The sequence below is a fragment of the Eleutherodactylus coqui genome, chromosome 9, assembly GCF_035609145.1.
Source record: "Eleutherodactylus coqui strain aEleCoq1 chromosome 9, aEleCoq1.hap1, whole genome shotgun sequence".
Lineage (NCBI taxonomy): Eukaryota > Metazoa > Chordata > Amphibia > Anura > Eleutherodactylidae > Eleutherodactylus > Eleutherodactylus coqui.
The window spans coordinates 15,728,913-15,754,074 of NC_089845.1; the positions used below are offsets into that span (position 1 = coordinate 15,728,913).

The following is a 25,162-nucleotide window of genomic DNA, read 5'->3' on the forward strand; positions in this document are numbered from 1 at the left end:
GGGTACTAGTGGATTGTAGACTAAACTGGAGTAACCAATGCCAGTCAGCTGCTGCAAAAGCTAATAAAGTCTTGGGGTGCATTAAAAGAGGTATAGGTGCGAAGGATGAGAACATTATTCTTCCACTATATAAGGCACTTGTCAGGCCTCACATGGAATACTGCGCACAGTTCTGGTCACCAGGGCTCAGGAAAGATGTTACAGTGCTTGAGGGGGTTCAAAGAAGGGCAACTAAACTAATACATGGAATGACGGGACTGGAATACCCAGAGAGGCTATCCAAATTGGGATTATTTACTCTAGAAAAAAAAGACGGCTAAGGGGCGATCAAATAACTATGTATAAATACATGAGGGGGCAATACAAGGATTTCTCCCATGATCTGTTTATACCAAGGACTGCGACAGTAACAAGAGGGCATCCGCTACGTCTAGAAGAAAGCAGGTTTCATCACCAACACTGAAGGGTTTTTTTTTTTACTGTTAGAGCAGTTAGACTGTGGAACTCTCTGCCTGAGGACGTGGTGATGGCAAAATCCATAGAGGAGTTTAAAAGGGGACTTGTTGTCTTCCTGTAATACAGGATATAAATCTTAGGTTAATTGTTAATCCGGGTATATAGGCAGGTAGGAACTATTAGGGGTTGATCCAGGGAACAGTCTGATTGCCATTAAGGAGTCGAGAAGGAATTTTTCCCCCAAAAGGGCCAATTGACTTCTGCTCTTGGGGTTTTTTTTGGCCTTCCTCTGGATCAACAACACAGGAGGATAAACAGGCTGGACTAGATGGACATTGTCTTCATTCGGCCTTACAAACTATGTTATTATGTTACAAATTTAATCAGGAGTAGTCTTGGTCCAGTTTGATGGGGCTCTGGTAAAGCGGCCTCTAATGCAAGAGAAAGATTCTTCCTTTCATATGCCAAGTTAGTGACCAATAGTTGATTCATTTTAGAGAAAGAGCTTTAAAAGCTTCAAAAGGCGAAGACAGTGTCCAGTTAAAGATAATTACTTTGTTCTCATTACCTCCCTCTAATGGCTGTTACACAGCAGCAATGCCTGGAAGACTGATTGGTATTGTGAGCACTAAAGTATTGCAGTCGAGAGGTCAAGCAATGCATTATCATGGCAATAGTAGCTCCTATGGTGCAAGTTCCAACAGGGACATAAAAAGCATTAAAAAACATGTTAAAAAAAAAAAAAAGAAAAGCGTATTTATTGCGCAAAAGTGAAAACATTTTTAAAAAGATTATAATATTTTTGGTATCGTAATCGTACCGACCTATTATAACATTATATGCACCCAAAAATAGTACCAATACAAAATACTAAAATCATCCCTCATACGGCCATGTTGACGGAAAAATAAAAAAAGGTAAGGCTTTTAAAAAGTGGATATGAAAATCCCTTTTACGGCACTGCATCAGAAGCCTGGTACAATTCTCCTATGTCATGGTGAGTGGGTGCTTGCCTGTTACATAATATCCTGGTACTTGCTAAAACCGTTGGTACTATAGAAACGTCAGATGCCAGTCATTTAACCCTTTACAATCTGTGGTTAATGCAACCATGGCATGTTAAAGGCTGACAGATGGAGGGGGCCCCCATCAGAGACACACATTGTGATTGTGGGGTCCTGATGGGTTGCTATGGCAACCAGACACTTAAAGGGGTTGTCTCGCGGCAGCAAGTGGGGTTATGCACTTCTGTATGGCCATATTAATGCACTTTGTAATGTACATCGTGCATTAAATATGAGCCATACAGAAGTTATTCACTTACCTGCTCCGTTGCTGGCGTCCCCGTCTCCATGGCTCAGTCTAATTTCGCTGGCTTCTTGCTTTTTTTTTTAGACACGCTTGCGCTGTGCGGTCTTCTGCCTGGTGAATGGGGCCGCTCGTGCCGGAGAGCTGGTCACCGCATCATCGTAGCTCCGCCCCGCCACGTGTGCCGATTCCAGCCAATCAGGAGGCTGGAATCGGCAATGGAACGCACAGAGCCCATGGTGCACCATGGGAGAAGACCCACGGTGCACCATGGGAGAAAACCGCAGTGCATCCCTGGGAAAGGACCGGCGGCCATCTTAGGGAGAAGATTTTTATAACTCCTTATTTCGTCGGATCGGTGAGTAGCAAGCGGTTTAAAAACCGATTTAATTTGCTATTTTATGCCAGGGGGGTGACAGGGGGAATGGGGTAAGGTAAAATTTTGATGCTTGCCGCGAGACAACCCCTTTAAGTATGGCATTCAGGTCTGCAGCACTGGACACAGCAGAGAGCTGGGAAAAGCAAGGGTAAACCGATAATTGTTTCAACCCATCACAATTGTATAACTCCGACAACCTCCCAATTGTATCTCGTGAAGCATTAGAGGAAAGTCGTCAATCTCAAATAAAAAAATAAATAAATAAAAAAAGCACAACGGATAGGGGAGGGCAAATCTTTCACATTAATTTTAGGATGGATGACAGAGGCACCAATGATTTTTTTTTAACGCAATTTTTCTGCCATGAAGAGGACTTGAAGATATGATCACTTGATCGATGGTATACCGCACACCTTATGTGGACTCTCCCTCCCTTCGTCAACCTGTTACAATCCACAGTTGTTACTGACGCGACTCTTGTGCTGGCCTTAGATTAGGCTGCAGTAAAAATACTGGAGGTCTTCCACTCACTAAGGTTAATAAATGTGTCATATTCTTGGCTGTGTACCAGAAAATCAAATTCATTAGTAGATTTCAACAGATTTTTGCACTCGTTACTCAAATATACTGTGGTCACAGCCCTTCTTGTTAACTTTGTCCACTTTGCAAAAACAGTGTGTGCCAGAATGTGTGCCTCTTTTCAGGCAGAAAACCGATGCAGAGCTATTGACAAAACGGTTACTTATGTCTAAACAATGAAATTGTAAACGCTACACAAACAGTATGCACAACATTAGCGACATAAAAAAGAAAACATACCTGTTGGATGAAACTGTACAAACTCCAAGTCTTGACAGGGTAGCCCAGCTCGGGTCACCATGGCGTTACCATCACCAGTGCATGTGTGTGCAGAGGTGCAGCTAAAGTAAGTTCGACCATATCCCCTAGGATGCAAAAGATTAAGTCAGCCAAAGTTAAAAGGAATTATGTTTATATTTTATGTCTCCCCCTTAAATCATACAAAGTCTACCCCATCAGAAAGCCTCAAGAACTCGCCATTACCTGATCAAGAAGGGGTATGAGGGGAGGGGGGCTGACAGAGGACCGAGACGGACGCCATTCCTTAAGCTCCGCTCCGGTTCCAACCTCCGCAGCTATTAGAAGAGCTCCAGTGGGACCCATTACCGACATAAGGACTCACCTGCACTCCCTATCACTTCGTCATGACCCGGTGCAAGACAGCAAAGGCTTTCCCGCAACCAGTGGCTGACTTCTTCTCCGTCCGCAGCGGGAGAAGAGTCCCGACTGCAGCGCTCTCCTCCTCGAGAGGTCTCCACAACACTGCAAACGACTCTCCACCTCCGGCAGGGAGCCCAGAGCCCGATCGGTGGGACGCCCTTCTCCTTCTAGCCCAGGGAGAGGTGAGTGAGGCTTCAGTAGCCATTTCACATGACACCACTCTCCCATCCAAAATGGCGGCCGACCACATGTTTAACACTGGAGACAGACATTCTCCTACCGCCAGCCCTGACAAAAGGAGACCAAGGCTGGAAGTAGCAATAAATACATCTTTGCCCCCACCTAATACTGCAGAATTTCTCGATATGGTCCCAACCTTAGATCAACCGCATCAGAAGTCTTTATTAAAGAAATGATGCTTGCGCTGAGGAGCACCATGCGGGATGATCTCCATACTTTCTCCTCATCTTTTAGCTCCTCCATATCCGAAATTGGGGAAAGAACCTCACACATAGAAAACAAAATGGAGGAACTGACTAAATCGCACAATACTTTGATTGACGCGCACTACTCTTTAGAGGAGGAGGTGGACCAGATTAAATTAAAAATGGCGGACTTAGAGGACCACAATAGACGAAACAACGTCAAGTTCAGGGGCATCTCAGAAAGAAATTGGGCCAGCAGATCTGAAAGACTTTCTAATTCAACTAATGAAAAAAACTCCTTCCTTCCACCCCTGCTCAAGAACTTATCATCAACAGGGCGCACCGCCTACAGAAACCAAAATTACTTCATGATAATATCCCACGGGATGTCATAGCGCGGATTCATTTTTTTCACATCAAAGAGGCACTCATGTTTGCCTCCCGCAAGAGGTCTGACCTGCCCCCACAGTTTTCAGATATCCAACTATTTGTGGACTTATTCGCTGCTACAATTCAAGGCAGAAAAGCAAAGCATTCTCCCGTATAACTGCATCCCTCAGAAAGGAAAACATTCCCTACAAATGGGGATACCCTACAAAATGAATACTTCATAGAGATGGTACCACATACATCTTTAACAAACCAGAAGGAGAAAAAAATCTCTCATATCCTGGGGTTTTCAGATCCCCGAAAATCTCCAAAACAAAGCCGTCAATCACCCCTCCGACCCATCAAGAGAGAGCTCACAGCCCCTCCCTCCCCGCTGATATCTCAACTAAAATGGAGGTTTATTTTTCTCTCCAAGTCAGGTGAACTCTTTGCCCCCTAAAATCACGCAGGATCTTATGCCTGCGAGAACAGCTCAGTTCGTGCTGCAGATCCTAATAATTTTTTGGCTTTTATACCTGGCCTTATTGTTTGGCGTTTTAGGCCAGTTGTTTATGTTCTGAATGCATATGTTGCCTTTTCCTCCCCCTGTCCGCTAAAGATCAGCAAATTTATATGGTTCCATAAACATAATTTCACGCATCCATCTGTAACATGTCAATAAAAATATGCTCACTTAATGCAAAAGGGTTTAACTCTCCATTTAAGGCCTCATGTCCATGGGGAAAAATCAGGCCCGCTACGGATTCTACATGGAGAATCTGCAGCGGGTCCCTCCTGCCCCGCGGACATGAGCGCTGAAAATAGGAATTTAAAAGAATTAACTCACCCGCAGCGGGCCGGGAAGGTCTTCTCTTCCTCACGGCCAGATCTTTTTCGGCCGGCGGATGAACTCGTCATGCTGGCAGCACGTCGCCGACATGCCACACGCATGCGTCGGGCACATCCGCCGAGCCGAAGCAAGAAAGATCCGGCCATGAGGAAGAGAGGACCTTCCCGGTCCGCTGCAGGTGAGTTAATTCTTTTAAATTCCTATTTTAGGTCTCCCGCGGATCTGGACGGCTTCCATAGGCTTCCTGCGGGAGCCGTCCCCGTGGGAGACCCGCACGAAAATGGAGCATGGTCCATATTTTTTCATGCTCCATTTTTTTTAAATTCACTTTTATTGACCATCCGCGGGTATTTATCTACCCGCGGGTGGTCAATGCATCCCTATGGGGTGCGGATCCGCGGGCAGGAGAAGAGTTAAAATCCGCTGCGGATTTTAATTCTTCTTTTGCCCGTGGACATGAGGCCTAAGAGGTCAGCAGTCTGGAAAGACACTCTCCAAGATAAGGTTGATATCCTTTGACTCCAAGAGACTTATTTTGCATCCGCAACACATCCCTCATTCCATCATAAAACGTTTTCGAACATTTTTATGTCATGCGCTGAGAAGAGAGCGGGGGTTGCAATCGCAATCAAAGATAGCCCTTCACAGCTAGGACTTAGTTAAAACTTAGTTAATCTTTATTTAAATAACTAAAAACGTAAATAATCGGGCACGAACGCGAAACATAGACCAGAACTTACTGATATATAAAATATCAGAGATGGGTGTAACGAAACACAGGACAAAGACAAACAGATATGGCATGCACAATTGTATAATATCAGTCTTAATATTCCATTATTAGACCCATTTTCATGTATATTTGGGATAGTTGGAGTCTACAGAGAGGTGCAGCCAATACGTCTCTAGATTAGTAAGCTTTTTTAACATTCGACTTAATAGTCGTAGTATTTAGAGTGTATTTTTATTGATGCAAATCTATAACACTCAGCTTGATAGTCGTGGTTTAAGCTCACACTCTATTCAGTGATTCTCTCTGATTGAAAGAGGCTCTACTAGGTTGTTTTACTCAGATGATGTATGTGAATATCTACTCAACGCGTTTCTCCGCAGATACGTAGCGGATCATCAGGAGTTCATTTCAGATTAGAGCACCCATTCTATAATAACACAGATATTTTTGTTTCTATTTTCATAAACTCTTTTCTCTTTAAGAGTGACAAATTGAAAGTTAGGGTCTATTTGGAGTGAATACCCCTATTACACAATACCCAGATAGAAATTCGGGTATTAGGCCTCATGTCCACGGGCAAAATAAGAATTAAAATCCGCAGCGGATTTTAACTCTTCTCCTGCCCGCGGATCCGCACCCCATAGGGATGCATTGACCACCCGCGGGGTAGATAAATACCCGCGGATCGTCAATAAAAGTGATTTAAAAAAAAATGGAGCATGAAAAAATCTGGACCATGCTCCATTTTCGTGCGGGTCTCCCGCGGGCTTCTATTGAAGCCTATGGAAGCCGTCCGGATCCGCGGGAGACAAAATTCGGAATTTACTCACACGCTCCGGTTCTTCTCTTCGCGGCGGCGCCATGTTCTCTCCGTCGCGGCCGGATCTTTTTTCTTCGTGATGGCGCATGCGCGGGGCACGTCACCGACGTCATCATGCACATCCGCCGAGCCGAAGAAAGAAGATCCGGCCGCGACGAGAGAAGATGACGCCGCAGCGAAGAGAAGAAACGGAGCGGATGGGAGGTGAGTTTATTCTGATTTATTCTTATTTTCAGCCCTCATGTCCGCGGGGCAGGAGGGACCCGCTGCAGATTCTACATGGAGAATCCGTAGCGGGCCTGATTTTCCCCGTGGACATGAGGCCTTAGTACATTGTCCAATTTAAGATGTCCAAGAAAAAGGACAAGCTATCAGTACTTTGTATAGATATAAAGCATTAATAAGGTAGTCATAGACGCTATGCTGGCATTAACCCTGCTGGGTAGAGGTTAACTAGAGAGTGAATCAAAGAGGAAGATGTTTTAGAGACATAGCCTCTGGCCTTGATGGTAGGTCATGGCTTAAAGGCCAATCAGGAGGCTGGAATCGGCACACGTGACGGGGCGGAGCTACGCGATGACGCGTAGAAGGGGCGGAGCCAGAACGCCGCTGCCGCCGGACAGACCCGAAGGCAGAAGACCCTTCTGCGCAAGCGCGTCTAATCGGGCGATTAGACGCTGAAGTTAGACGGAGCCATGGAGACGGGGACGCTAGCAACGGAGCAGGTAAGTGAATAACTTCTGTATGGCTCATATTTAATGCACGATGTATATTACAAAGTGCATTACTATGGCCATACAGAAGTGTATAACCCCACTTGCTTTCGAGAGACAACCCCTTTAATGAAGCAGGGAGCCAAGTCCTGGGTTATATAGGTTGATAACTCCACCCTTCTGGAGGGTGTGTGACTAGTAGTCCAATCAGCATCGGTCAGTAGAGAATGCACCTCAAATAGTGCAATCTGAGCTTCAAATACAATCCTACAACTATATGTGATAAAACAACACACAGAAACTGCTGTTCTGTGGTAGCTGGTTGAATAAATATATAAATAATATTAAGATATTAAGAGGTCTGCATACGGTTTTCTATAGGCTGCTAGTATTTCCACAATTCTGCAGTGCTAAGAACTAGCTTGGCTCAGAAGTTATACTCTGACCTCAGCAATTTCCCAAACTTTTTCAGTAGTCTATTGTGGTCTGGTCCCTGCGGGACATCTTGTAAACACATTCTCTTAGCTCTTTTAAAGTTCATCTCAAAGGGCCTGTTATTACTGTTGACTGGAGCTCTATTGGATCCCTATCCTCCATCTGAATTAGGATCCATAGACCCTAACTTTCAATTACCTACGTTTTTAGTTATTTATATAAAGATTAACTAAGTTTTAACTAAGTCCTAGCTGTGAAGGGCCCCCTACGTTTAACCTGGACTTTCTGTCTACTGTGAATTGTTTTCGCAATCAAAGGTACTATCAATCTAGTTCTCACGGAGCAGACGATAGACTCTCAAGTAAGATATATAATTTTAGTGGGACTATTTAACAATATCCAAAATAACTTCAGTTAATATATATGCCCCAAATTCCTCACAAATTTCTTTTCTAAACAAAATCCTAAAAAAAAATTCTCAAAGTACATAAGGGTAATAAACTCATAATTTGCAGAGACTTTAACCTCATCCCCGATAAACAACTAGACTCCACTAGCTCCGTCAATAGACTATCTCCGACCCTAGCTCCGTGGCTACATAAACACGCAGTCTTCGACACTTACAGATGTCTCAATTCATCCTCTAGGGCACATGCGTCAAAGACCAGGCCCGCGGGCCGAATCCAGCCCGCTGCCTCATTTTCTGTGGCACGCGGCGTGCCGACGGCCGCTCACCACTCTACGATTACCAGCTGGGGTGCCACAGCTCCCCGCTGGTAATCGCGGTGTTACAGCTGATCCCTGCGCACACTGTGACGTCCGTATGCAGCCGGGATCCTCCTCCCCTGAGTCCCCCGCTCTGCAGTTCCGCAGGAAAGGACTCGGGGAGGAAGCGTCCGAGCTACACACTGATGTCAGTGTGCACCCGGGCTCAGAGCGAGCAGAGGAGGAGCGAGTATATGGGTTGGGGGAAGGAAGGGGGTTAATATTATTGCTGCTGCTGTTGGTGGTGGTGGGGGGTTAATACTGCTGCTATTGGTGGGGGGGTAATACTGCTGCTGGTGGTGGTGGTGGGGGGGTAATACTGCTGCTATTAGTGGTGGTGGTGGGGGGGTAATACTGCTGCTATTGGTGGTGGGGTAATACTGCTGCTATTGGTGGTGGTGGGGGGGGGGGGGTAATACTGCTGCTATTGGTGGTGGTGGTGGGGGGTAATACTGCTGCTATTGGTGGTGGGGGGGGGGTAATACTGCTGCTATTGGTGGTGGTGGGGGGGGTAATACTGCTGCTATTGGTGGTGGTGGGGGGGGGGCAATACTGCTGCTATTGGTGGTGGTGGTGGGGGGGTAATACTGCTGCTATTGGTGGTGGTGGTGGGGTAATACTGCTGCTATTGGTGGTGGTGGTGGGGTAATACTGCTGCTATTGGTGGTGGTGGTGGGGTAATACTGCTGCTATTGGTGGTGGTGGTGGGGTAATACTGCTGCTATTGGTGGTGGTGGTGGGGTAATACTGCTGCTATTGGTGGTGGTGGTGGGGTAATACTGCTGCTATTGGTGGTGGTGGTGGGGTAATACTGCTGCTATGGGTGGTGGTGGGGGTAATACTGCTGCTATGGGTGGTGGTGGGGGTAATACTGCTGCCATTGGTGGTGGTGGGGGTAATACTGCTGCTATTGGTGGTGGTGGGGGTAATACTGCTGCTATTGGTGGTGGTGGGGGTAATACTGCTGCTATTGGTGGTGGTGGGGGTAATACTGCTGCTATTGGTGGTGGTGGGGGTAATACTGCTGCTATTGGTGGTGGTGGGGGTAATACTGCTGCTATTGGTGGTGGTGGGGGTAATACTGCTGCTATTGGTGGTGGTGGGGGTAATACTGCTGCCATTGGTGGTGGTGGGGGGTAATACTGCTGCCATTGGTGGTGGTGGTGGGTAATACTGCTGCCATTGGTGGTGGTGGTGGTGTAATACTGCTGCTATTGGTGGTGGTGGGGGGTAATACTGCTGCCATTGGTGGTGGTGGGGGGTAATACTGCTGCCATTGGTGGTGGTGGTGGGTAATACTGCTGCCATTGGTGGTGGTGGTGGTGTAATACTGCTGCTATTGGTGGTGGTGGCGGGGTAATACTGCTGCTGTTGGTGGTGGTGGCGGGGTAATACTGCTGCTGTTGGTGGTGGTGGCGGTGGCGGTGGTGGGGGGTAATACTGCTGCTATTAGAGGTGGTGGCGGTGGTGGTGGGGGGGGGTAATACTGCTGCTATTGGTGGGGGGGTAATACTGCTGCTATTGGTGGTGGTAGGGGGCAATACTGCTGCTTTTGGTGGTGGTGGTGGTGGGGGAGCAATACTGCTGCTATTGGTGGTGGTGGGGGGGGGAGTAATACTGCTGCTATTGGTGGTGGTGGTGGTGGGGGGGGAGTAATACTGCTGCTATTGGTGGTGGGGGGGGTAATACTGCTGCTATTGGTGGTGGTGGGGGGTAAATATTGCTGCTGTTGTGGGGGGGGTTAATATGGCTGCTATTGGAGTGGGGGGGTTAATATGGCTGCTATTGGTGGGGGTTAATAGTGCTGCTATTGGTGGGGGTTAATAGTGCTGTTATTGGTGGGGGGGGGTTAGTATTGCTGCTATTGGTGGGGGGGGGGGTAGTATTGCTGCTATTGGTGGGGGGGGGTGTTAGTATTGCTGCTATTGGTGGGGGTGGGGGTTGTATTGCTGCTATTGGTGGGGGGGGGGTTAGTATTGCTGCTATTGGTGGGGGGGGTAATACAGCTGCTGGTGGTGGTGGTGGGGGTAATACTGCTGCTATTGGTGGTGGTGGTGGGGGGTAATACTGCTGCTATTGGTGGTGGTGGTGGTGGGGCGGGGTAATGCTGCTGGTGGTGGTGGGTGGGGTAATACTGCTGCTATTGGTGGTGGTGGTGGGGTAATACTGCTGCTGTTGGTGGTGGTGGCGGGGTAATACTGCTGCTGTTGGTGGTGGTGGCGGGGTAATACTGCTGCTGTTGGTGGTGGTGGCGGTGGTGGTGGTGGGGGGGGGGGGGGTAATACTGCTGCTATTAGAGGTGGTGGCGGTGGTGGGGGGGGTAATACTGCTGCTATTGGTGGGGGGGTAATACTGCTGCTATTGGTGGTGGTAGGGGGCAATACTGCTGCTTTTGGTGGTGGTGGTGGTGGGGGAGCAATACTGCTGCTATTGGTGGTGGTGGGGGGGGGGAGTAATACTGCTGCTATTGGTGGTGGTGGTGGTGGGGGGTGGGGGGGTGGGAGTAGTACTGCTGCTATTGGTGGTGGTGGGGGGGTAATACTGCTGCTATTGGTGGTGGTGGGGGGTTAATATTGCTGCTATTGTTGTGGGGGGGTTAATATTGCTGCTATTGGAGTGGGGGGGTTAATATGGCTGCTATTGGTGAGGGTTAATAGTGCTGCTCTTGGTGGGGGTTAATAGTGCTGCTATTGGTGGGGGGGGGTTAGTATTGCTGCTATTGGTGGGGGGGGTTAGTATTGCTGCTATTGGTGGGGGGGGGTTAGTATTGCTGCTATTGGTGGGGGGGGGTAATACGGCTGCTGGTGGTGGTGGGGGGGGGGTAATACTGCTGCTATTGGTGGTGGTGGTGGTGGGGTAATACTGCTGCTATTGGTGGTGGTGGGGTAATACTGCTGCTATTGGTGGTGGTGGTGGGGGAGTAATACTGCTGCTATTGGTGGTGGTGGTGGTGGGGGGTAATACTGCTGCTATTGGTGGTGGTGGTGGGGGGGGGTAATACTGCTGCTATTGGTGGTGGTGGGGGGGTTAATATTGCTGCTATTGTTGTGGGGGGGTTAATATTGCTGCTATTGGAGTGTGGGGGTTAGTATTGCTGCTATTGGTGGGGGGTTAGTATTGCTGCTATTGATGGGAGGGGCTCGTTCATACGGGTGTAATCATATTTCGGTCGCACAAATACACTGTGTATTTGCGCAATCGAAAATCACTTATGCCTGCATATTTGGGCACGCAAAAAAGAACAGATATGGGCCCACTGAGATGGTGCGCAAATATGCAGTGAATACACAGGTTTACTGCGCATTCACCACGTATTTGCGTGGCCCATTCACTTCAATGGCCTATTGGGGTGCGTAGTATGTAACAATATAGATCATGCTGTGTGAAAATATATATCATGTGAATGAACTCCGTGAAATCAATGGCTTCTATTCACTGCATGTTATGTACGCAAATACACTTGTGTGAACGAGCCCTTACTATATTGTCTTACAATCGGCCCTTTGAAGGTCACCATAAGCCTAATGTGGCCCTCTGTGAAAAGGAGTTTGACACACCTGCTCTAGGAAGTATACATATTATTCCCCATGTCACAGATCCTTCTCAAGGTTTGATTTTTTTTTTTTGGTGGGCAGGAGTTAGACACGCAGATATAGGAAACACAACATGGTCAGACCATTCTCCTATATTCCTCACTCTTGAAACAACTAAATTCTTCCTGCCATCTAGGAATTGGAGAAATAACTTTTCTCTTATGAGATTTCCCGAGAACAACAAGGCTGAATACTTTTCACTCAATGCAAATTCTGACAGATGTTTTCTCTACTTGGTGCGCCCACAAGGCATACATGAGGGGCAGCTTGATTAAAATCAGTTCAAATCATAGGAAGGAAAAACAACTCCAGTTAAACAACATTCCAACACAAATCGCCAACATTGAGCAAAACATCCAAGCTGACCCCTCAATTATGCTTCATAGGGTATTAATGTCTTTAAGACACAAACTTCGTCGAGCGTTAATTGAAGACTACGACAAAACTTTAAATCTTTCCAAAATGAACTACTATACGGCTTATAATAAACCTTCAAGACTGATGGCCAGGATAATAAAACAACGCCGGACACCATCTAAAATACCCTATTTGGTCAAACAAGATGGAACAGAAGCAAAATTAACACACCCTCAAGATATAGCAGATGAGTTTAGCCTTTTTTATTCCCATTTATACAATTTAAAAAATGATGGTTCTACACCTCAACCCGATCTTCACCAAATTAACAATTTTGGGGGGAAAATAGACCTTCCAACAATTGCAGAGGATCAACTCAAATCATTGAATGCTTCCATCACCCCTTTGGAGATAATGGAGACCATCAAAACGTTGAAGGCACACAAGGCTCCAGGCCCTGATGGTTTTTCAAACGAACATTATAAAGACTTCGCCCCGAACCTGGCTCCCTGCCTTGCTGAAACATTCAACAAAGCGATTTCCTGCGGTAGACTCCCGGAGGAGATGCTGTGTACCATAGTCACAATTCCCAAGCAAGGAAAGGTCTTGAGTTCCCCAGCAAACTTCAGACCTATTTCCCTACTAAATAGTGACACGAAGATCTATTCAAAACTATTAGCCCAGCGCCTACTAAAACTACTTCCACAAATAATCCATAGCGACCAGGTAGGTTTCACAAAAGGAAGACAGGCGTCAGATGGCACCAGGAGAGTATTAAATCTCATGGCAGTGGCGGAGACGGGCCGAATCCCATCTCCACTTTTGACTTTAGATGCTGAAAAAGCCTTTGATAGGCGAACCCCCAATGTAGCCTTCGCCACTTTGGAAAGATTTGGTTTTCGGGGAAACATTCTCAAGGCTATACAAGCTCTTTATAGCTCCCCCTCTGCCAAGGTCCTGGTGGATGGAGTCTTCTCAAAGTCATTCCAAATCACTAACAGCACCCGTCAGGGATGCCCGTTATCCCCATTACTGTTCACGCTTGTTATGGAACCTCTGGCGGAAGCTATTAGGCTTAATACGCATATCAAAGTGATCCCAGCTGGATCCAGACAGCATAAAATCAGTCTCTTTGCTGATGATGTCCTGCTGCTTCTTACAGACCCCATAACATCCCTAAGAGAAGTATCTGAAATAATCCATCAATTTAGCAAAATATCATACTATGATCATAGACAAATCTCAGATATTAGCCATTAATATAGACAATTCTTTAAGGAACAGCATTCGAAAAGAATTTCCATGCCAGTGGGGGAAAAAGAATATACCATACTAAGGAATAAAAATCTGCGTCCCTCTAGGCGATATTATACCAGAAAATCTGACTCCCTTATTTTCCAACCTTCAAGTAGAATTCGGATCCCTTGCAAGCAGAGAACCGACGTGGCTAGGTAGGGTCGTACTCTACAAAATGTTGATTCTTCCTAAAATCCTATATATCTTCCATACAATTACTCTCCCGATTCCTAGACAAGAAATTTCAAAGCTCCAAAAGCAACTCTCCGATTTTATATGGAGGGGGAAGAGGCCGAGGGTTGCTGCATCCATACTCTACCTCAACAGGAAACAAGGTGGCTTGGGAGTCCCGAACCTGTGGTCATATCTACATGCGACTAATATTAACCAAAACTAGACACTGGGACAACTTCAAATTGGGACCCAATTAATTGACAAGCCCCCCCCCCCCCCCATTCTTCTGGCCTCCCTTATCACCACCCTTTCTCCATCCACTCCCTCAATTCACAACCTTCACTCTATTTCCCCGCCCATGCTGGCCTCACTAGATTCATGGAACTGGCTGGCTCAAAAAACCAGCCCGCATTCAGGAAAAACCATTGAAGATATTCCAATATCAACCCTTGAATTTTTTATTCCTGATTTGCGTCTTGAGTCATGGATGAGAGGGGAATTTTAAACCTGGGGGATGTGTTGCAATACGGTGACATCTTACCCTTCCCAGTACTAGTGCAACAATTCAATCTGTCTCCAGGAGACGTGTTGAAGTATCTCCAGGTTAGGTCCCTGGTACAGACTGCCCAACCCTAGAAAGTGGTATACACAAACGAGCTATTGAAAATCTTTAACAATTCTTCTCCGACGTCTAGCTCCCTGGTGAGAGGAGTTTGCTACGACATACTTTCTGGAGACATGAGAGATGTAAAACTAGCTCACCTCCTTAATTGGGAAAAAGACATAGGACAAAGATTTTCACAGGATAGGTGGCTCTCGGCCTTCACCTGGGCGGACAGAGCAACTATTAACTCAAATATTCTTGAAGTCCATATTAAAGTCCTGGCTAGGTGGTATCTCACCCCGGTGGCACTAGATAACCGCTGCTGGAGACGGTGCGGCCACACAGGCAATATTTGCCATATATTTTGGAGCTGCCCAAAACTTGCAATTTTCTGGGATGAGGTTTTCTCTATATTGAGAAAAATCACAAGAATGACCATCCCCAAATCCCCAGAACTAGCCATCCTTCTAACAGACAATAAGACTATTCCTAACCCAATGAGAAACCTGGTGGGACACATCCTCCTTACTGCCAAACTTCTGGTCTCAAGAAAATGGAAGACCTCCATCGTCCCCACTATCCCAGAACTAATTCAGACGCTTTATGACCATAGCTTATATTAAAAATTATATGCCCTAAAAAATGGATGCTACGTGAAATATTTAAATAAATGGAACCCATGGACACGAATCTACCCCACCTAACCATCTGTGCTGATACTCCATCTACCCCCACTTCCCTCCCCTACCCCATCCCTCTTCCCCCCTACCCTCTCTGTTTCTTTTACAATTTTATGTTGATTGTTAAAGTTTATCAATGCAACGATTGGACCTAATCCAAACATGTTCAGTTATGTCTTATGCTTCACGCCTAACACTTCTTTTCACAGGATGTAGAAATGGACATTATAATTTCAACATAAAAGTGAAGCTATACATCTTTTTCTTTTGAAAACAACGTTGAGCAACTGCACCAATGTCCTATGTTTGCTAACATTATCACTAAATGTATCATCCTCCTCCGTCAGCTAAAGGAAAAAAAAAGGGGGGGGTATGAGAGGGCTATATGGTCTAGGTATGTCACTTGAACAGATCTAGAAAGGTGGAAAAAAAAAACAAAGTGCAGCACAAGCAGAACATAGATGACGATGAACCCAACAGAGGACAACCTTCTTGATGAGGCTGCAAATAAAAGCTACTAGTCTGTAAGGAGTAGGCCATGTGCATTAGAAGAGGACAGGATCAGGCAGATCTACACCTCCTTTAACAGCTACCACTATTCAAGACACTTTTCTTAGTATTATATTCCCATTTTGCGTTGTATGTTAGAAAAACATTCATCTCCAGAGATTCAAGCTTCAGAGCATAGTAGTTCTGTAGAAACTGTTTGGGTAAGAATATAAGGAGAGAACAGAAAGGACACCATTGTAGGCATTTACTATAGGCCGCCTAGACAAGAAGAAGATATTGATGAACTCTTTCTACATCAGACGGCCTAGCTCTCAAAAAAGTATGACATATTATGGGAGATTTTAACTATCCAGACACTTGTTGGGAATCTCTCTCAGGTAAAAGCAATGAATCCAACAAATTCTTATCCGCTCTTGCTGATAACTTTATCTTCAAAAAAGGTCAAAGAGAAAACAAGGGGATCTGCTATCTTGGACCTAATTCTTACCAACAGGGAGTAAATGGTTGAGGGAGTAAGGGTGACCGTGTCCTTAGGAGGCAGTGATCATGCTATTCTTGAATGTTGGATAAAAAAGGGGAGGTAGACCTGAGAAAACTCAGACCTCAAGGTTGGATTTCAGAAAGGCAGGATTTTAATGAACTCAGAAAGAGGACGGGAAGAATCCAATGGCTGGATGTTCTTTAGGACAGAAATGTCCAAAAAGGTTGGGAAATATTGTGAAAGGATATTATTCAAACAAAATCATTAAAGGGGTTGTCCCGCGCCGAAACGGGTTTTTTTTTTTCAATAGCCCCCCCGTTCGGCGCGAGACAAACCCGATGCAGGGGTTAAAAAAAAAAAACGGATAGTGCTTACCTGAATCCCCGCGCTCCGGTGACTTCTTACTTACCTTGCGAAGATGGCCGCCGGGATCTTCACCCTCGGTGGACCGCAGGTCTTCTGTGCGGTCCCATTGCCGATTCCAGCCTCCTGATTGTCTGGAATCTGCACGTGACGGGGCGGAGCTACGAGGAGCCGCTCTCCGGCACGAGCGGCCCCATTCAGAAAAGAAGAAGACCGGACTGCGCAAGCGCGTCTAATCGGGCGATTAGACGCTGAAATTAGACGGCACCATGGAGACGAGGACGCTAGCAACGGAGCAGGTAAGTGAATAACTTCTGTATGGCTCATAATTAATGCACAATGTACATTACAAAGTGCATTAATATGGCCATACAGAAGTGTATACCCCCACTTTGTTTCGCGGGACAACCCCTTTAACAATCCCTAAGAGAAGGAAGAATGGGAAGCATTTAAAGAGACCAGGATTGGTGAACACAGAACTTGCACACATAAGGAAAATATGCTTATCAAATGGAAAGAGGGGGAAATATCTAAATAAGAATATACTGTGGTCTGCAGAAACTGTAGGGCAGGTGTCAGAAAAGCTCAAGCTGAAAATAAATTGATGCAAAAGAGGCCAAATGCAATAAAAAAAAATTAAAAAAAATAAAAAGATTTGGGGGCATGTCAAAAGCAAAATAAAAGTCAAAGATGCTATTGGATGCTTACAAGATGAAAATGGTGAATTGGGTAAGAATGATGTTGAGAAGGCTGAATTTTTAAATTCCTATTTGGTATTGGTTTTCTCTCAGAAAGTAGATGAAACATCAACTGATCTTCCCTGTGCTATCGGGGGGAATAAAAGAATACAGGCCATCTATAAGCCGAAAGATGGTGAGGGAACACTTCGCTGAACCTCTCGCCATAATCTTTGAAAATTCCTGGAGAACAAGAGAAGTCCCGGAAAATTGAAAAAAGGCAAATGTTGTCCCCCATCTTCAAAAAAAAAAAAAAGAGAAGGTGGATACAGGAAACTACAGTCCTGTGAGCCTGACTTCTATACCGGGAAAGATCTTTGAACAAATTATTAAACAGCATGTATGCAAGTACTTGGATAAAAATGGAGTAATTACCAGAGCCAACACGCGTTTGTGACAAACAAGTCATGCCCGACTAATCTAATTTCCTTCTAGGACAGAATCACCATCTGGGTTGATCAGGGAAATGCGGTGGATATAGTAGATCTTGACTTTAGTAAAGCATTTGACAAAGTATCTCATACCATACTTATTGAAATGACCAAATATGGGTTGACAAGGCAACTGTTAGGTGGATTCACAGTTAGTTGAGTGATCGTACTCAGAGTGGTCATAAATGGCTGCACATCCCAAGTGGAAGAATATATCAAGTGGGGTACCCCAAGGCTCTATCCTTGTGTTTTTATAAGTGATCCGGAGGAGGAAATTGATGGGAAACTGATCAAATTTGCCGACGACACAAAGCTAACACTAACAAAGAGAGAGTAGAAAAAAGATCTAGAAAAGCTTGAACAGTGGGCTGCGTCTAACAGAATAGTATTTAACAAGGAGAAATGCAAAGTCTTACATCTGGGGAAAAAAAAATTAAAAAATTTAAAAAAGCACATACAGAATGGGAGGAATAGGGCTAAGAAGCAGCACGTGTGAAAAAAAACTTGGATATACTAATAGATCATAGACTGAACATGCGTCAACAATGGTAAAGGGAAAAAAGGTAAAACACAATTCTGGAATGTATTAAAAGCATAGAGTCTAGATCACATGAGGTAATTATCCCCCTATACTCCTCCTTAGTCGGACCTCATGTGGAATACTGTGTCCAGTTCTGGGCACCCCACTTTAAGAAAGACTGACAAACTGCAGCAAATTCTGAAAAGAGTTACTAAGATGGTTAGCGGTCTGCAAATCATGTCCTACGAAGAACAGTTAAAGGTTCTCGGAATGTTTAGCTTGCAAAAAAGAAGGCTGAGAGGAGACTTAATAGCGGTCTGCAAATATCTGAAGGGCCGAGGGTTCAGTCCTATTCTCATTTGCACATGGAAAGACTAGAAGCAATGGAATAAAACTGAAAGGGAGGAGACACAAAAAAAAGTTATTAGAAGGAAGAAAAAAAAACAAAAAAAAAAAAAAAACTTTCTGACATTGAGGGTGATCAATGAGTGGAACAGGTTACCACAGGAGGTGGAGAGTTCTCCTTCAACAGAAGTGTCCAAACAAAGGCTGGACAAATAGCTGTCTGGGATCATTTAGTGAATCCTCCACTGAGCAGGGGGTTGCACCAGATGACCCTGGGAGGTTCCTTCCAACTCTACCATTCTATGATTTTATTTTCTCTTATGAGGAAGGTACCAGCGCCTGTTCAACTGTGTAACAGATATGGTTGCAGAGTCCTCTACTTCTTCCATATTCTCCACTGAAAGCATGACGGGGTGGGAAAGGTGAAAGGGAATAAAATTAACACCCCCTCCCACCCGCTAAGTATTGCATGCCTAAAACAGGAGAAGTGCAGAGACAGTTAAAGTTTAAAAAAAAAAGAAAAAGAAAAAAAAAACAAACAACAAATCTCCAGGCCCAGATGGAATACACCCAAGGGAACTATGTAACGTGATAGATAGACCACCATTTCTTATATTTAGGGACACCAATGAGATCGTGGCTGTACCACAAGCATGGTATAACACAAGCAATGTGCCAAATATATAAAAAAAAAAGTCTAAAAGATTACCTGGTAACTACAGACCGGTAAGTCTTACTTCAATAATTGGAAAAATATTTGAGCGGTTTCTGAGAGATGCCACTCTAGAATACCTCAAGGAAAACAACGCTATAACTCCTCATCAGCATTGGTTCATGAGGGGGTCGATCATGTCAGACCAATTTGATCAGCTTCTACAATAAAGTTCTAGGCTAGACCTAGAAGAGTCTATTGATCTCGTATATCTGGATTTTTCTAAAGCATTTGACACCGTGCCACATAATAGGCTGTTATATAAAATTAGACAGCTCAGATTGGGCAAAAACGTGTGTATCTGGGTGAATAACTGGCTCGGAGATAGAAAGCAGAGGATGGTAATACATGGTATGTACTGGACCATCATTGGTAGCAGGTTGCTTGATAAAGGCTGATGTTTCAGCCGAAACGCGTTGTACCCTGTGAATAAAGAAGCTTTATAACGTCATAACTTGAACAAGACTTATTTCTACGAGCTGACCTGGATTTTCAGGGGTGTCATTTGCACTGACACCCCTGCTAAGTAACTTCCTTCTGCCTTCTCATTTCACCTATCCGATTATTGGAGCACGGGGGTTTTTTCTAATTTGTTGTCTACTGCCTTTGCCGCCTCTGGTATACATTCTACCTAGAGTCACCCTGCGATGCTCTCCCCCATTGGGATGTCATTTTGACCAGCGATCAGGATCCCTTGATGACACCATAACTTCTACCGTGGATATTATTGCCTTCCAGGATCATTAGACGCACCGTGACCTTACACAGGGTCCGGTACGTCTGAGGTGAGTCCAATTGGATTTCCCTCTCCTTCTCTTTCTACTTCTCTTCACCCTGCCATTTTCTCCACCTCACATTGGAACGCTAATCTCATTCTTCTACTTAAAATTCTTACTTTAAGGTTTTTTCACTTTTCTGCAATAAAAACCATTTTTTTGGAATTTTTTTTTCTAAATCGCTGCATTCAAAGTCCTGTAACTTTTTTACTTTTTGATGTACGGAGCTCTATGAGGGCTTATGTTTTGCGAGACGAGCTGTAGTTTTTATTGGTACCTTTTTGGGGTACATATGGCTTTTTTGATCACTTTTATTGCGTTTTTAGTGAAGCAAAATGCTAAAAATCAGCATTTTGCCTCAGTTTTTTAAACGCTTTTTTCCGTGCACAGTCAGAAGCATGTGCAACTTATTGTACGCATCGTTACGGACGCGACAATACCAAATATGTGGGGTTTTATTTTTTATATGCTACTCTGAGAAAAAGCATTTTAAAAAAATGGGTTTTTTACTTTTTTTAATCTTTGTTTTTTTTACAACATTTGTGTCCCTCTACGGGACTTTCACCACAGCCCTGATGAACGTTGTGATAAGGCATGGCAGAGCTACTGCTCTGCCATGCCTTATCGCTTATACAGCGATCTCAGGCACTGGTAACACAGGACGCCAGTGTCGCCTGTAACCATGGCGACAGGCCGGGCTTTCGCGATAACATCGCGAGAGCCGACCGAAGACACAGAGGGAGCGTGCTCCCTCTGTGAACTCTTTCCCTGCCGCGATCTACTTAGATCGCGGCAGGGAAGGGGTTAACGGGGGGGGGGGTCGCATCTCCGATGCCCCCCTGCTGTTGCAGTGGGACGCCGGCTGTGACTGACAGCCGGCTCCCGCTGCGGGATCATATGTGATCTCGCGCCATCCCCAGACGTAAGTTTACGCCCTTTTGCGGGACGTACCCTACTCCCAGGACGTAAACTTACGCCCTGGAGCGGGAATGGGTTAAAGGGCAATAGAGGAAGGATTTTTAAGGCCTCTGATGGCAAAACACAGTATTTAATCAGACTATAACTGTAATCATTTACATATCAGCCTCAAACATAACTGCAGGTTGAGTTTTGCAGCAATCCGACATTTCTATCTGGGTGCACTATATTGTTTGGCTTCGTGGTTGTAACAAAAAGGTGGCTTTCTAACCAGAGCAATTATCTAAATTATAAAGCCAACTACATTTTCCTTTCAGCCACTGGCTGGCGAGACAATGATACAATAACTGGTGATCCAAACCAGCCAAAACTTTCAATTTCATTAAAATAAATTACCCTGTAGCTATAACGGTGTTCTTTGCCTTAAAACGGTGTATAGATCCATCTTCCATGCATAAAGCAGTAACACCACGGCATTCTCCATTTTCCATTAGGAGGTCCAAGGCAAAATATTCCACAAAATAGCTGGTGTCGTATCTGAGAGACTGAAGGAAGGAAAGACCTGATTATAGCAGTTGCCATCTTCTTTCATCAGCTACAACATACGATGAGCGCTGGAGTCCTCTACGTGTGCATGCTCAAAGGCCCTGGGCTACAAGAGATGACAGAAGTGCTTACAAACCACTTCTGACTTCTCGCAAGAATCCCGACTGCCACTGGCAGTCACACATCAAGCCTGCCGAACTGCAGTAGCCATGAACCCATGCAGTGCATTTACAATTTAAACTAATTCAATTCTAGTACTGCACACCGTACATTTAAGGGGCATAGTCTAAAGCTGCAGCAGAAAAATATGAAACGTGTCAATTTCATAATAAACACATTCACCAACATTTCACATTTGGTAAACTGAAGTTCAATGTTAAAAGGGCAGGGCTCCGGAATAAAGAAATTACCAAGGAGCCAATGGCTACTGAGCTAAAGAATTTAGGAGCCAATTATACATGTAATGAAAAAAAAGATGTAATGATATGTGAATCCCAAGTAATCATATTCTATTCACAATAGAACACATATTAGAGGGGAAAGCAATACATTCTTTACATTTAATTTAAAAAGATAAAATGATGGTAGCAACAAAAGGCTGTAAAAGTAATACTAATGCAAAAAAGCTGGAGTGACAATTTTCTACAAAGTCACATGGCTGTGCATAAAAAGAGCGTGTTAGAGAGGCAGAGTCTCAGGAGCAAAGATGGTCAGAGGTTATCAATTTTTGAAAAACAGTCTAAAACTTATAGAACAAGAAACATGTTCCTCAAATGAAGGATTGCAAAGATTTTGAACCATCTACACTACATATCAAAAAGAAACACAAATTAGGGAGAGCGCCATGTCCATGGAAAAAATTAGTAATGAAAACTTTCGGTAATCTTACTTACCGGGTGTTAGGCAGAGAAACAAAATAATTATTGTGTCCCGCCTACACCTGAAGTCCAAGTTCGCCTTTCAACAGTTTCTTTAGTGCAGGGCCTTCCGTAAAATCCACAAAAAACATATAGTTGTGTGCATCTATTGCACATCCATGTTTTTATGGAGAGCAGCAGCACAAAAAGTTCCCCAAAGCTCTTCTGAACAGTGGGGATATAACAAATAAAAACAACCAGAAAAAAAACTTTCTTTCAGCTGCGCTTCAATACTGACCCTTAATATATGGGAAGCAAGCTACTAAAAACACATGTTGATAGTAAGCTCAATTTTATTTCCTATAAAAACAAATACATTCAAGCAAAAAAAAATAATATATTATATATATATATATATATATATATATATATATATTATATATATGGTACAATAACTAAGCAACGCGTTTCTGCGTCAACTGACGCCTTTATCAAGCTAATAATCACTTCTACCCATTCACATATATATACACATATATAGAACATACCTTAATCATACGCCCCGATATGGTACATCTGCTCCCTTTCCTGCATCACGCTGGACGCTAACCTCGTGTGTGTGTGTGCGAGGGGCGGGGTTTCCCACAGACCTGCTACGTCATCTGACAGGTCCTCTAGCCTTCCTGCGTTCCACCTCGGGTGATATTAGCTTGATAAAGGCGTCAGTTGACGCAGAAACGCGTTGCTTAGTTATTTTACCCATTTTATATTTTTTCTTTTTTTTTTTTTTTTTGCTTGAATGTATATGTTTTTATAGGGAATAAAATTGAGCTTACTATCAACATGTGTTTTTAGTAGCTTGCTTCCCATATATTAAGGGTCAGTATTGAAGCGCAGCTGAAAGAAAGTTTTTTTTCTGGTTGTTTTTATTTGTTATATCCCCACTGTTCAGAAGAGCTTTGGGGAACTTTTTGTGCTGCTGCTCTCCATAAAAACATGGATGTGCAATAGATGCACACAACTATATGTTTTTTGTGGATTTTACGGAAGGCCCTGCACTAAAGAAACTGTTGAAAGGCGAACTTGGACTTCAGGTGTAGGCGGGACACAATAATTATTTTGTTTCTCTGCCTAACACCCGGTGTTTTTCTTTTCTTTCCCAGCTGAACTGGGTCCTAGACCTCTCTGATCTCTGAATATCACTAAAACACAACTTTTTGACTCCCAGAGCTTCACCTTTGCATTTAAAGGGGTTGTCCCGCGCCGAAACGGGTTGTTTTTTTTTTTCCAATAGCCCCCCCCCCCCCCCCCCCCCGTTTGGCGCGAGACAAACCCGATGCAGGGGTTTAAAAAAAAAAAAAAAAAAACGGATAGTACTTACCCGAATCCCCGCGCTCCGGTGACTTCTTACTTACCTTGCGAAGATGGCCGCCGGGATCTTCACCCACGGTGGACCGCAGGTCTTCTCCCATGGTGCACCGTGGGCTCTGTGCGTTCCATTGCCGATTCCAGCCTCCTGATTGGCTGGAATCGGCACACGTGACGGGGCGGAGCTACGAGGAGCAGCTCTCCGGCACGAGCGGCCCCATTCAGAAGGGAGAAGACCGGACTGCGCAAGCGGGTCTAATCGGGAGATTAGACGCTGAAATTAGACGGCACCATGGAAACGAGGACGCTAGCAACGGAGCAGGTAAGTGAATAACTTCTGTATGGCTCATAATTAATGCACGATGTACATTACAAAGTGCATTAATATGGCCATACAGAAGTGTATACCCCTACTTGCTTTCGCGGGACAACCCCTTTAACTTAACAGACTTTTGAAACTTCGCTTTTTCCTCTGATACCACTTTCAGGGTGCATGTCAAGGTTAGTGCTTTAGTCTCTTTCTTAATATTCTCCAACAAGGTCTCCATTCCTTCTACTGGTTGCTGGAACACATTTTTGAGCTTCTCCTGTATCAGTGTTCTCTTTTCAGCATCTGTCTTGGTGCCAATTTAAACCTCTATCATCAGAGGTTTTGTATTTCTGTGCATACTCGCTTGTAAAGCCGTTTTCTCTTCATTAAGCCACTGTTTAGACATCTTGTTTCTTCTTCCAGTTGGACACCATCTGCCATTGGTAACCAAGCTCCACACTGATATCTTCTACTTCCCGCTGAAGGCTCACTATAAACTTCTCTAATTCATCATAGACATCAGTATGAGGGGGAAAAACAGCCGATTTACAGCTTCCAATTCTTCTAGGTTTTCGCTCTCTTGCTCTTCCCCAGCGACCCAGTATGCAGGGTTCTCAGCCATTTCCTTTTCCATAAATGGCACCTGGGCCTGAAGTGTTGAAATCTGCTCTGACAGGTTTCTTTTAGTTTCTGCATCTTTCTCTAACTGCTTGAGGAACTTAGCTCTTTCATCTTGCACTGTCTTCAGGAGTGCACTAAGAGCAAGCCTCTGCTGCATCTCTTTTTGCATCAGCCTCTGAGACTCTTCAATCTGAGCTTCCAGCTCCACCTGCAGTCTCTTCACCTTCTCACACAGCTCTTGTAACTTCTGAAGCTGCATTTCTACTGCATTTCTTTTGCATTCAGATGCACACTTGTCATCCAATAACCCCTTCACCTTTTGGGTGAGCTTCATACATTCACTTTTTAACATATCTTTCAGCTTTTCAGTTTGCTCCAACTGCTTGGACAGTTCCCCCACAACTAGAGGAGGACTCTGTTCAAGCTCCTGGATCTGCGTTTCATATAGTTCAGCTTTCTCATCCAAGCACA

The 25,162-nt window shown here is 44.7% G+C and overlaps 1 protein-coding gene across 2 annotated transcripts in view; it reads right to left on the reverse strand.

The window, feature by feature from the left end:
- LOC136578939 (succinate dehydrogenase [ubiquinone] flavoprotein subunit, mitochondrial) overlaps positions 1-25,162 on the reverse strand; it is a 124,660-nt gene that overhangs the window by 55,622 nt on the left and 43,876 nt on the right. For both annotated transcript variants that reach the window (XM_066579148.1, XM_066579149.1), the window contains 2 exons: positions 21,386-21,534; positions 2,963-3,087 (listed from right to left, as the gene is read on the reverse strand). In XM_066579148.1, the coding sequence (XP_066435245.1) occupies positions 2,963-3,087; positions 21,386-21,534 (274 nt within the window). The remainder of the gene's footprint in view (positions 1-2,962; positions 3,088-21,385; positions 21,535-25,162) is intronic.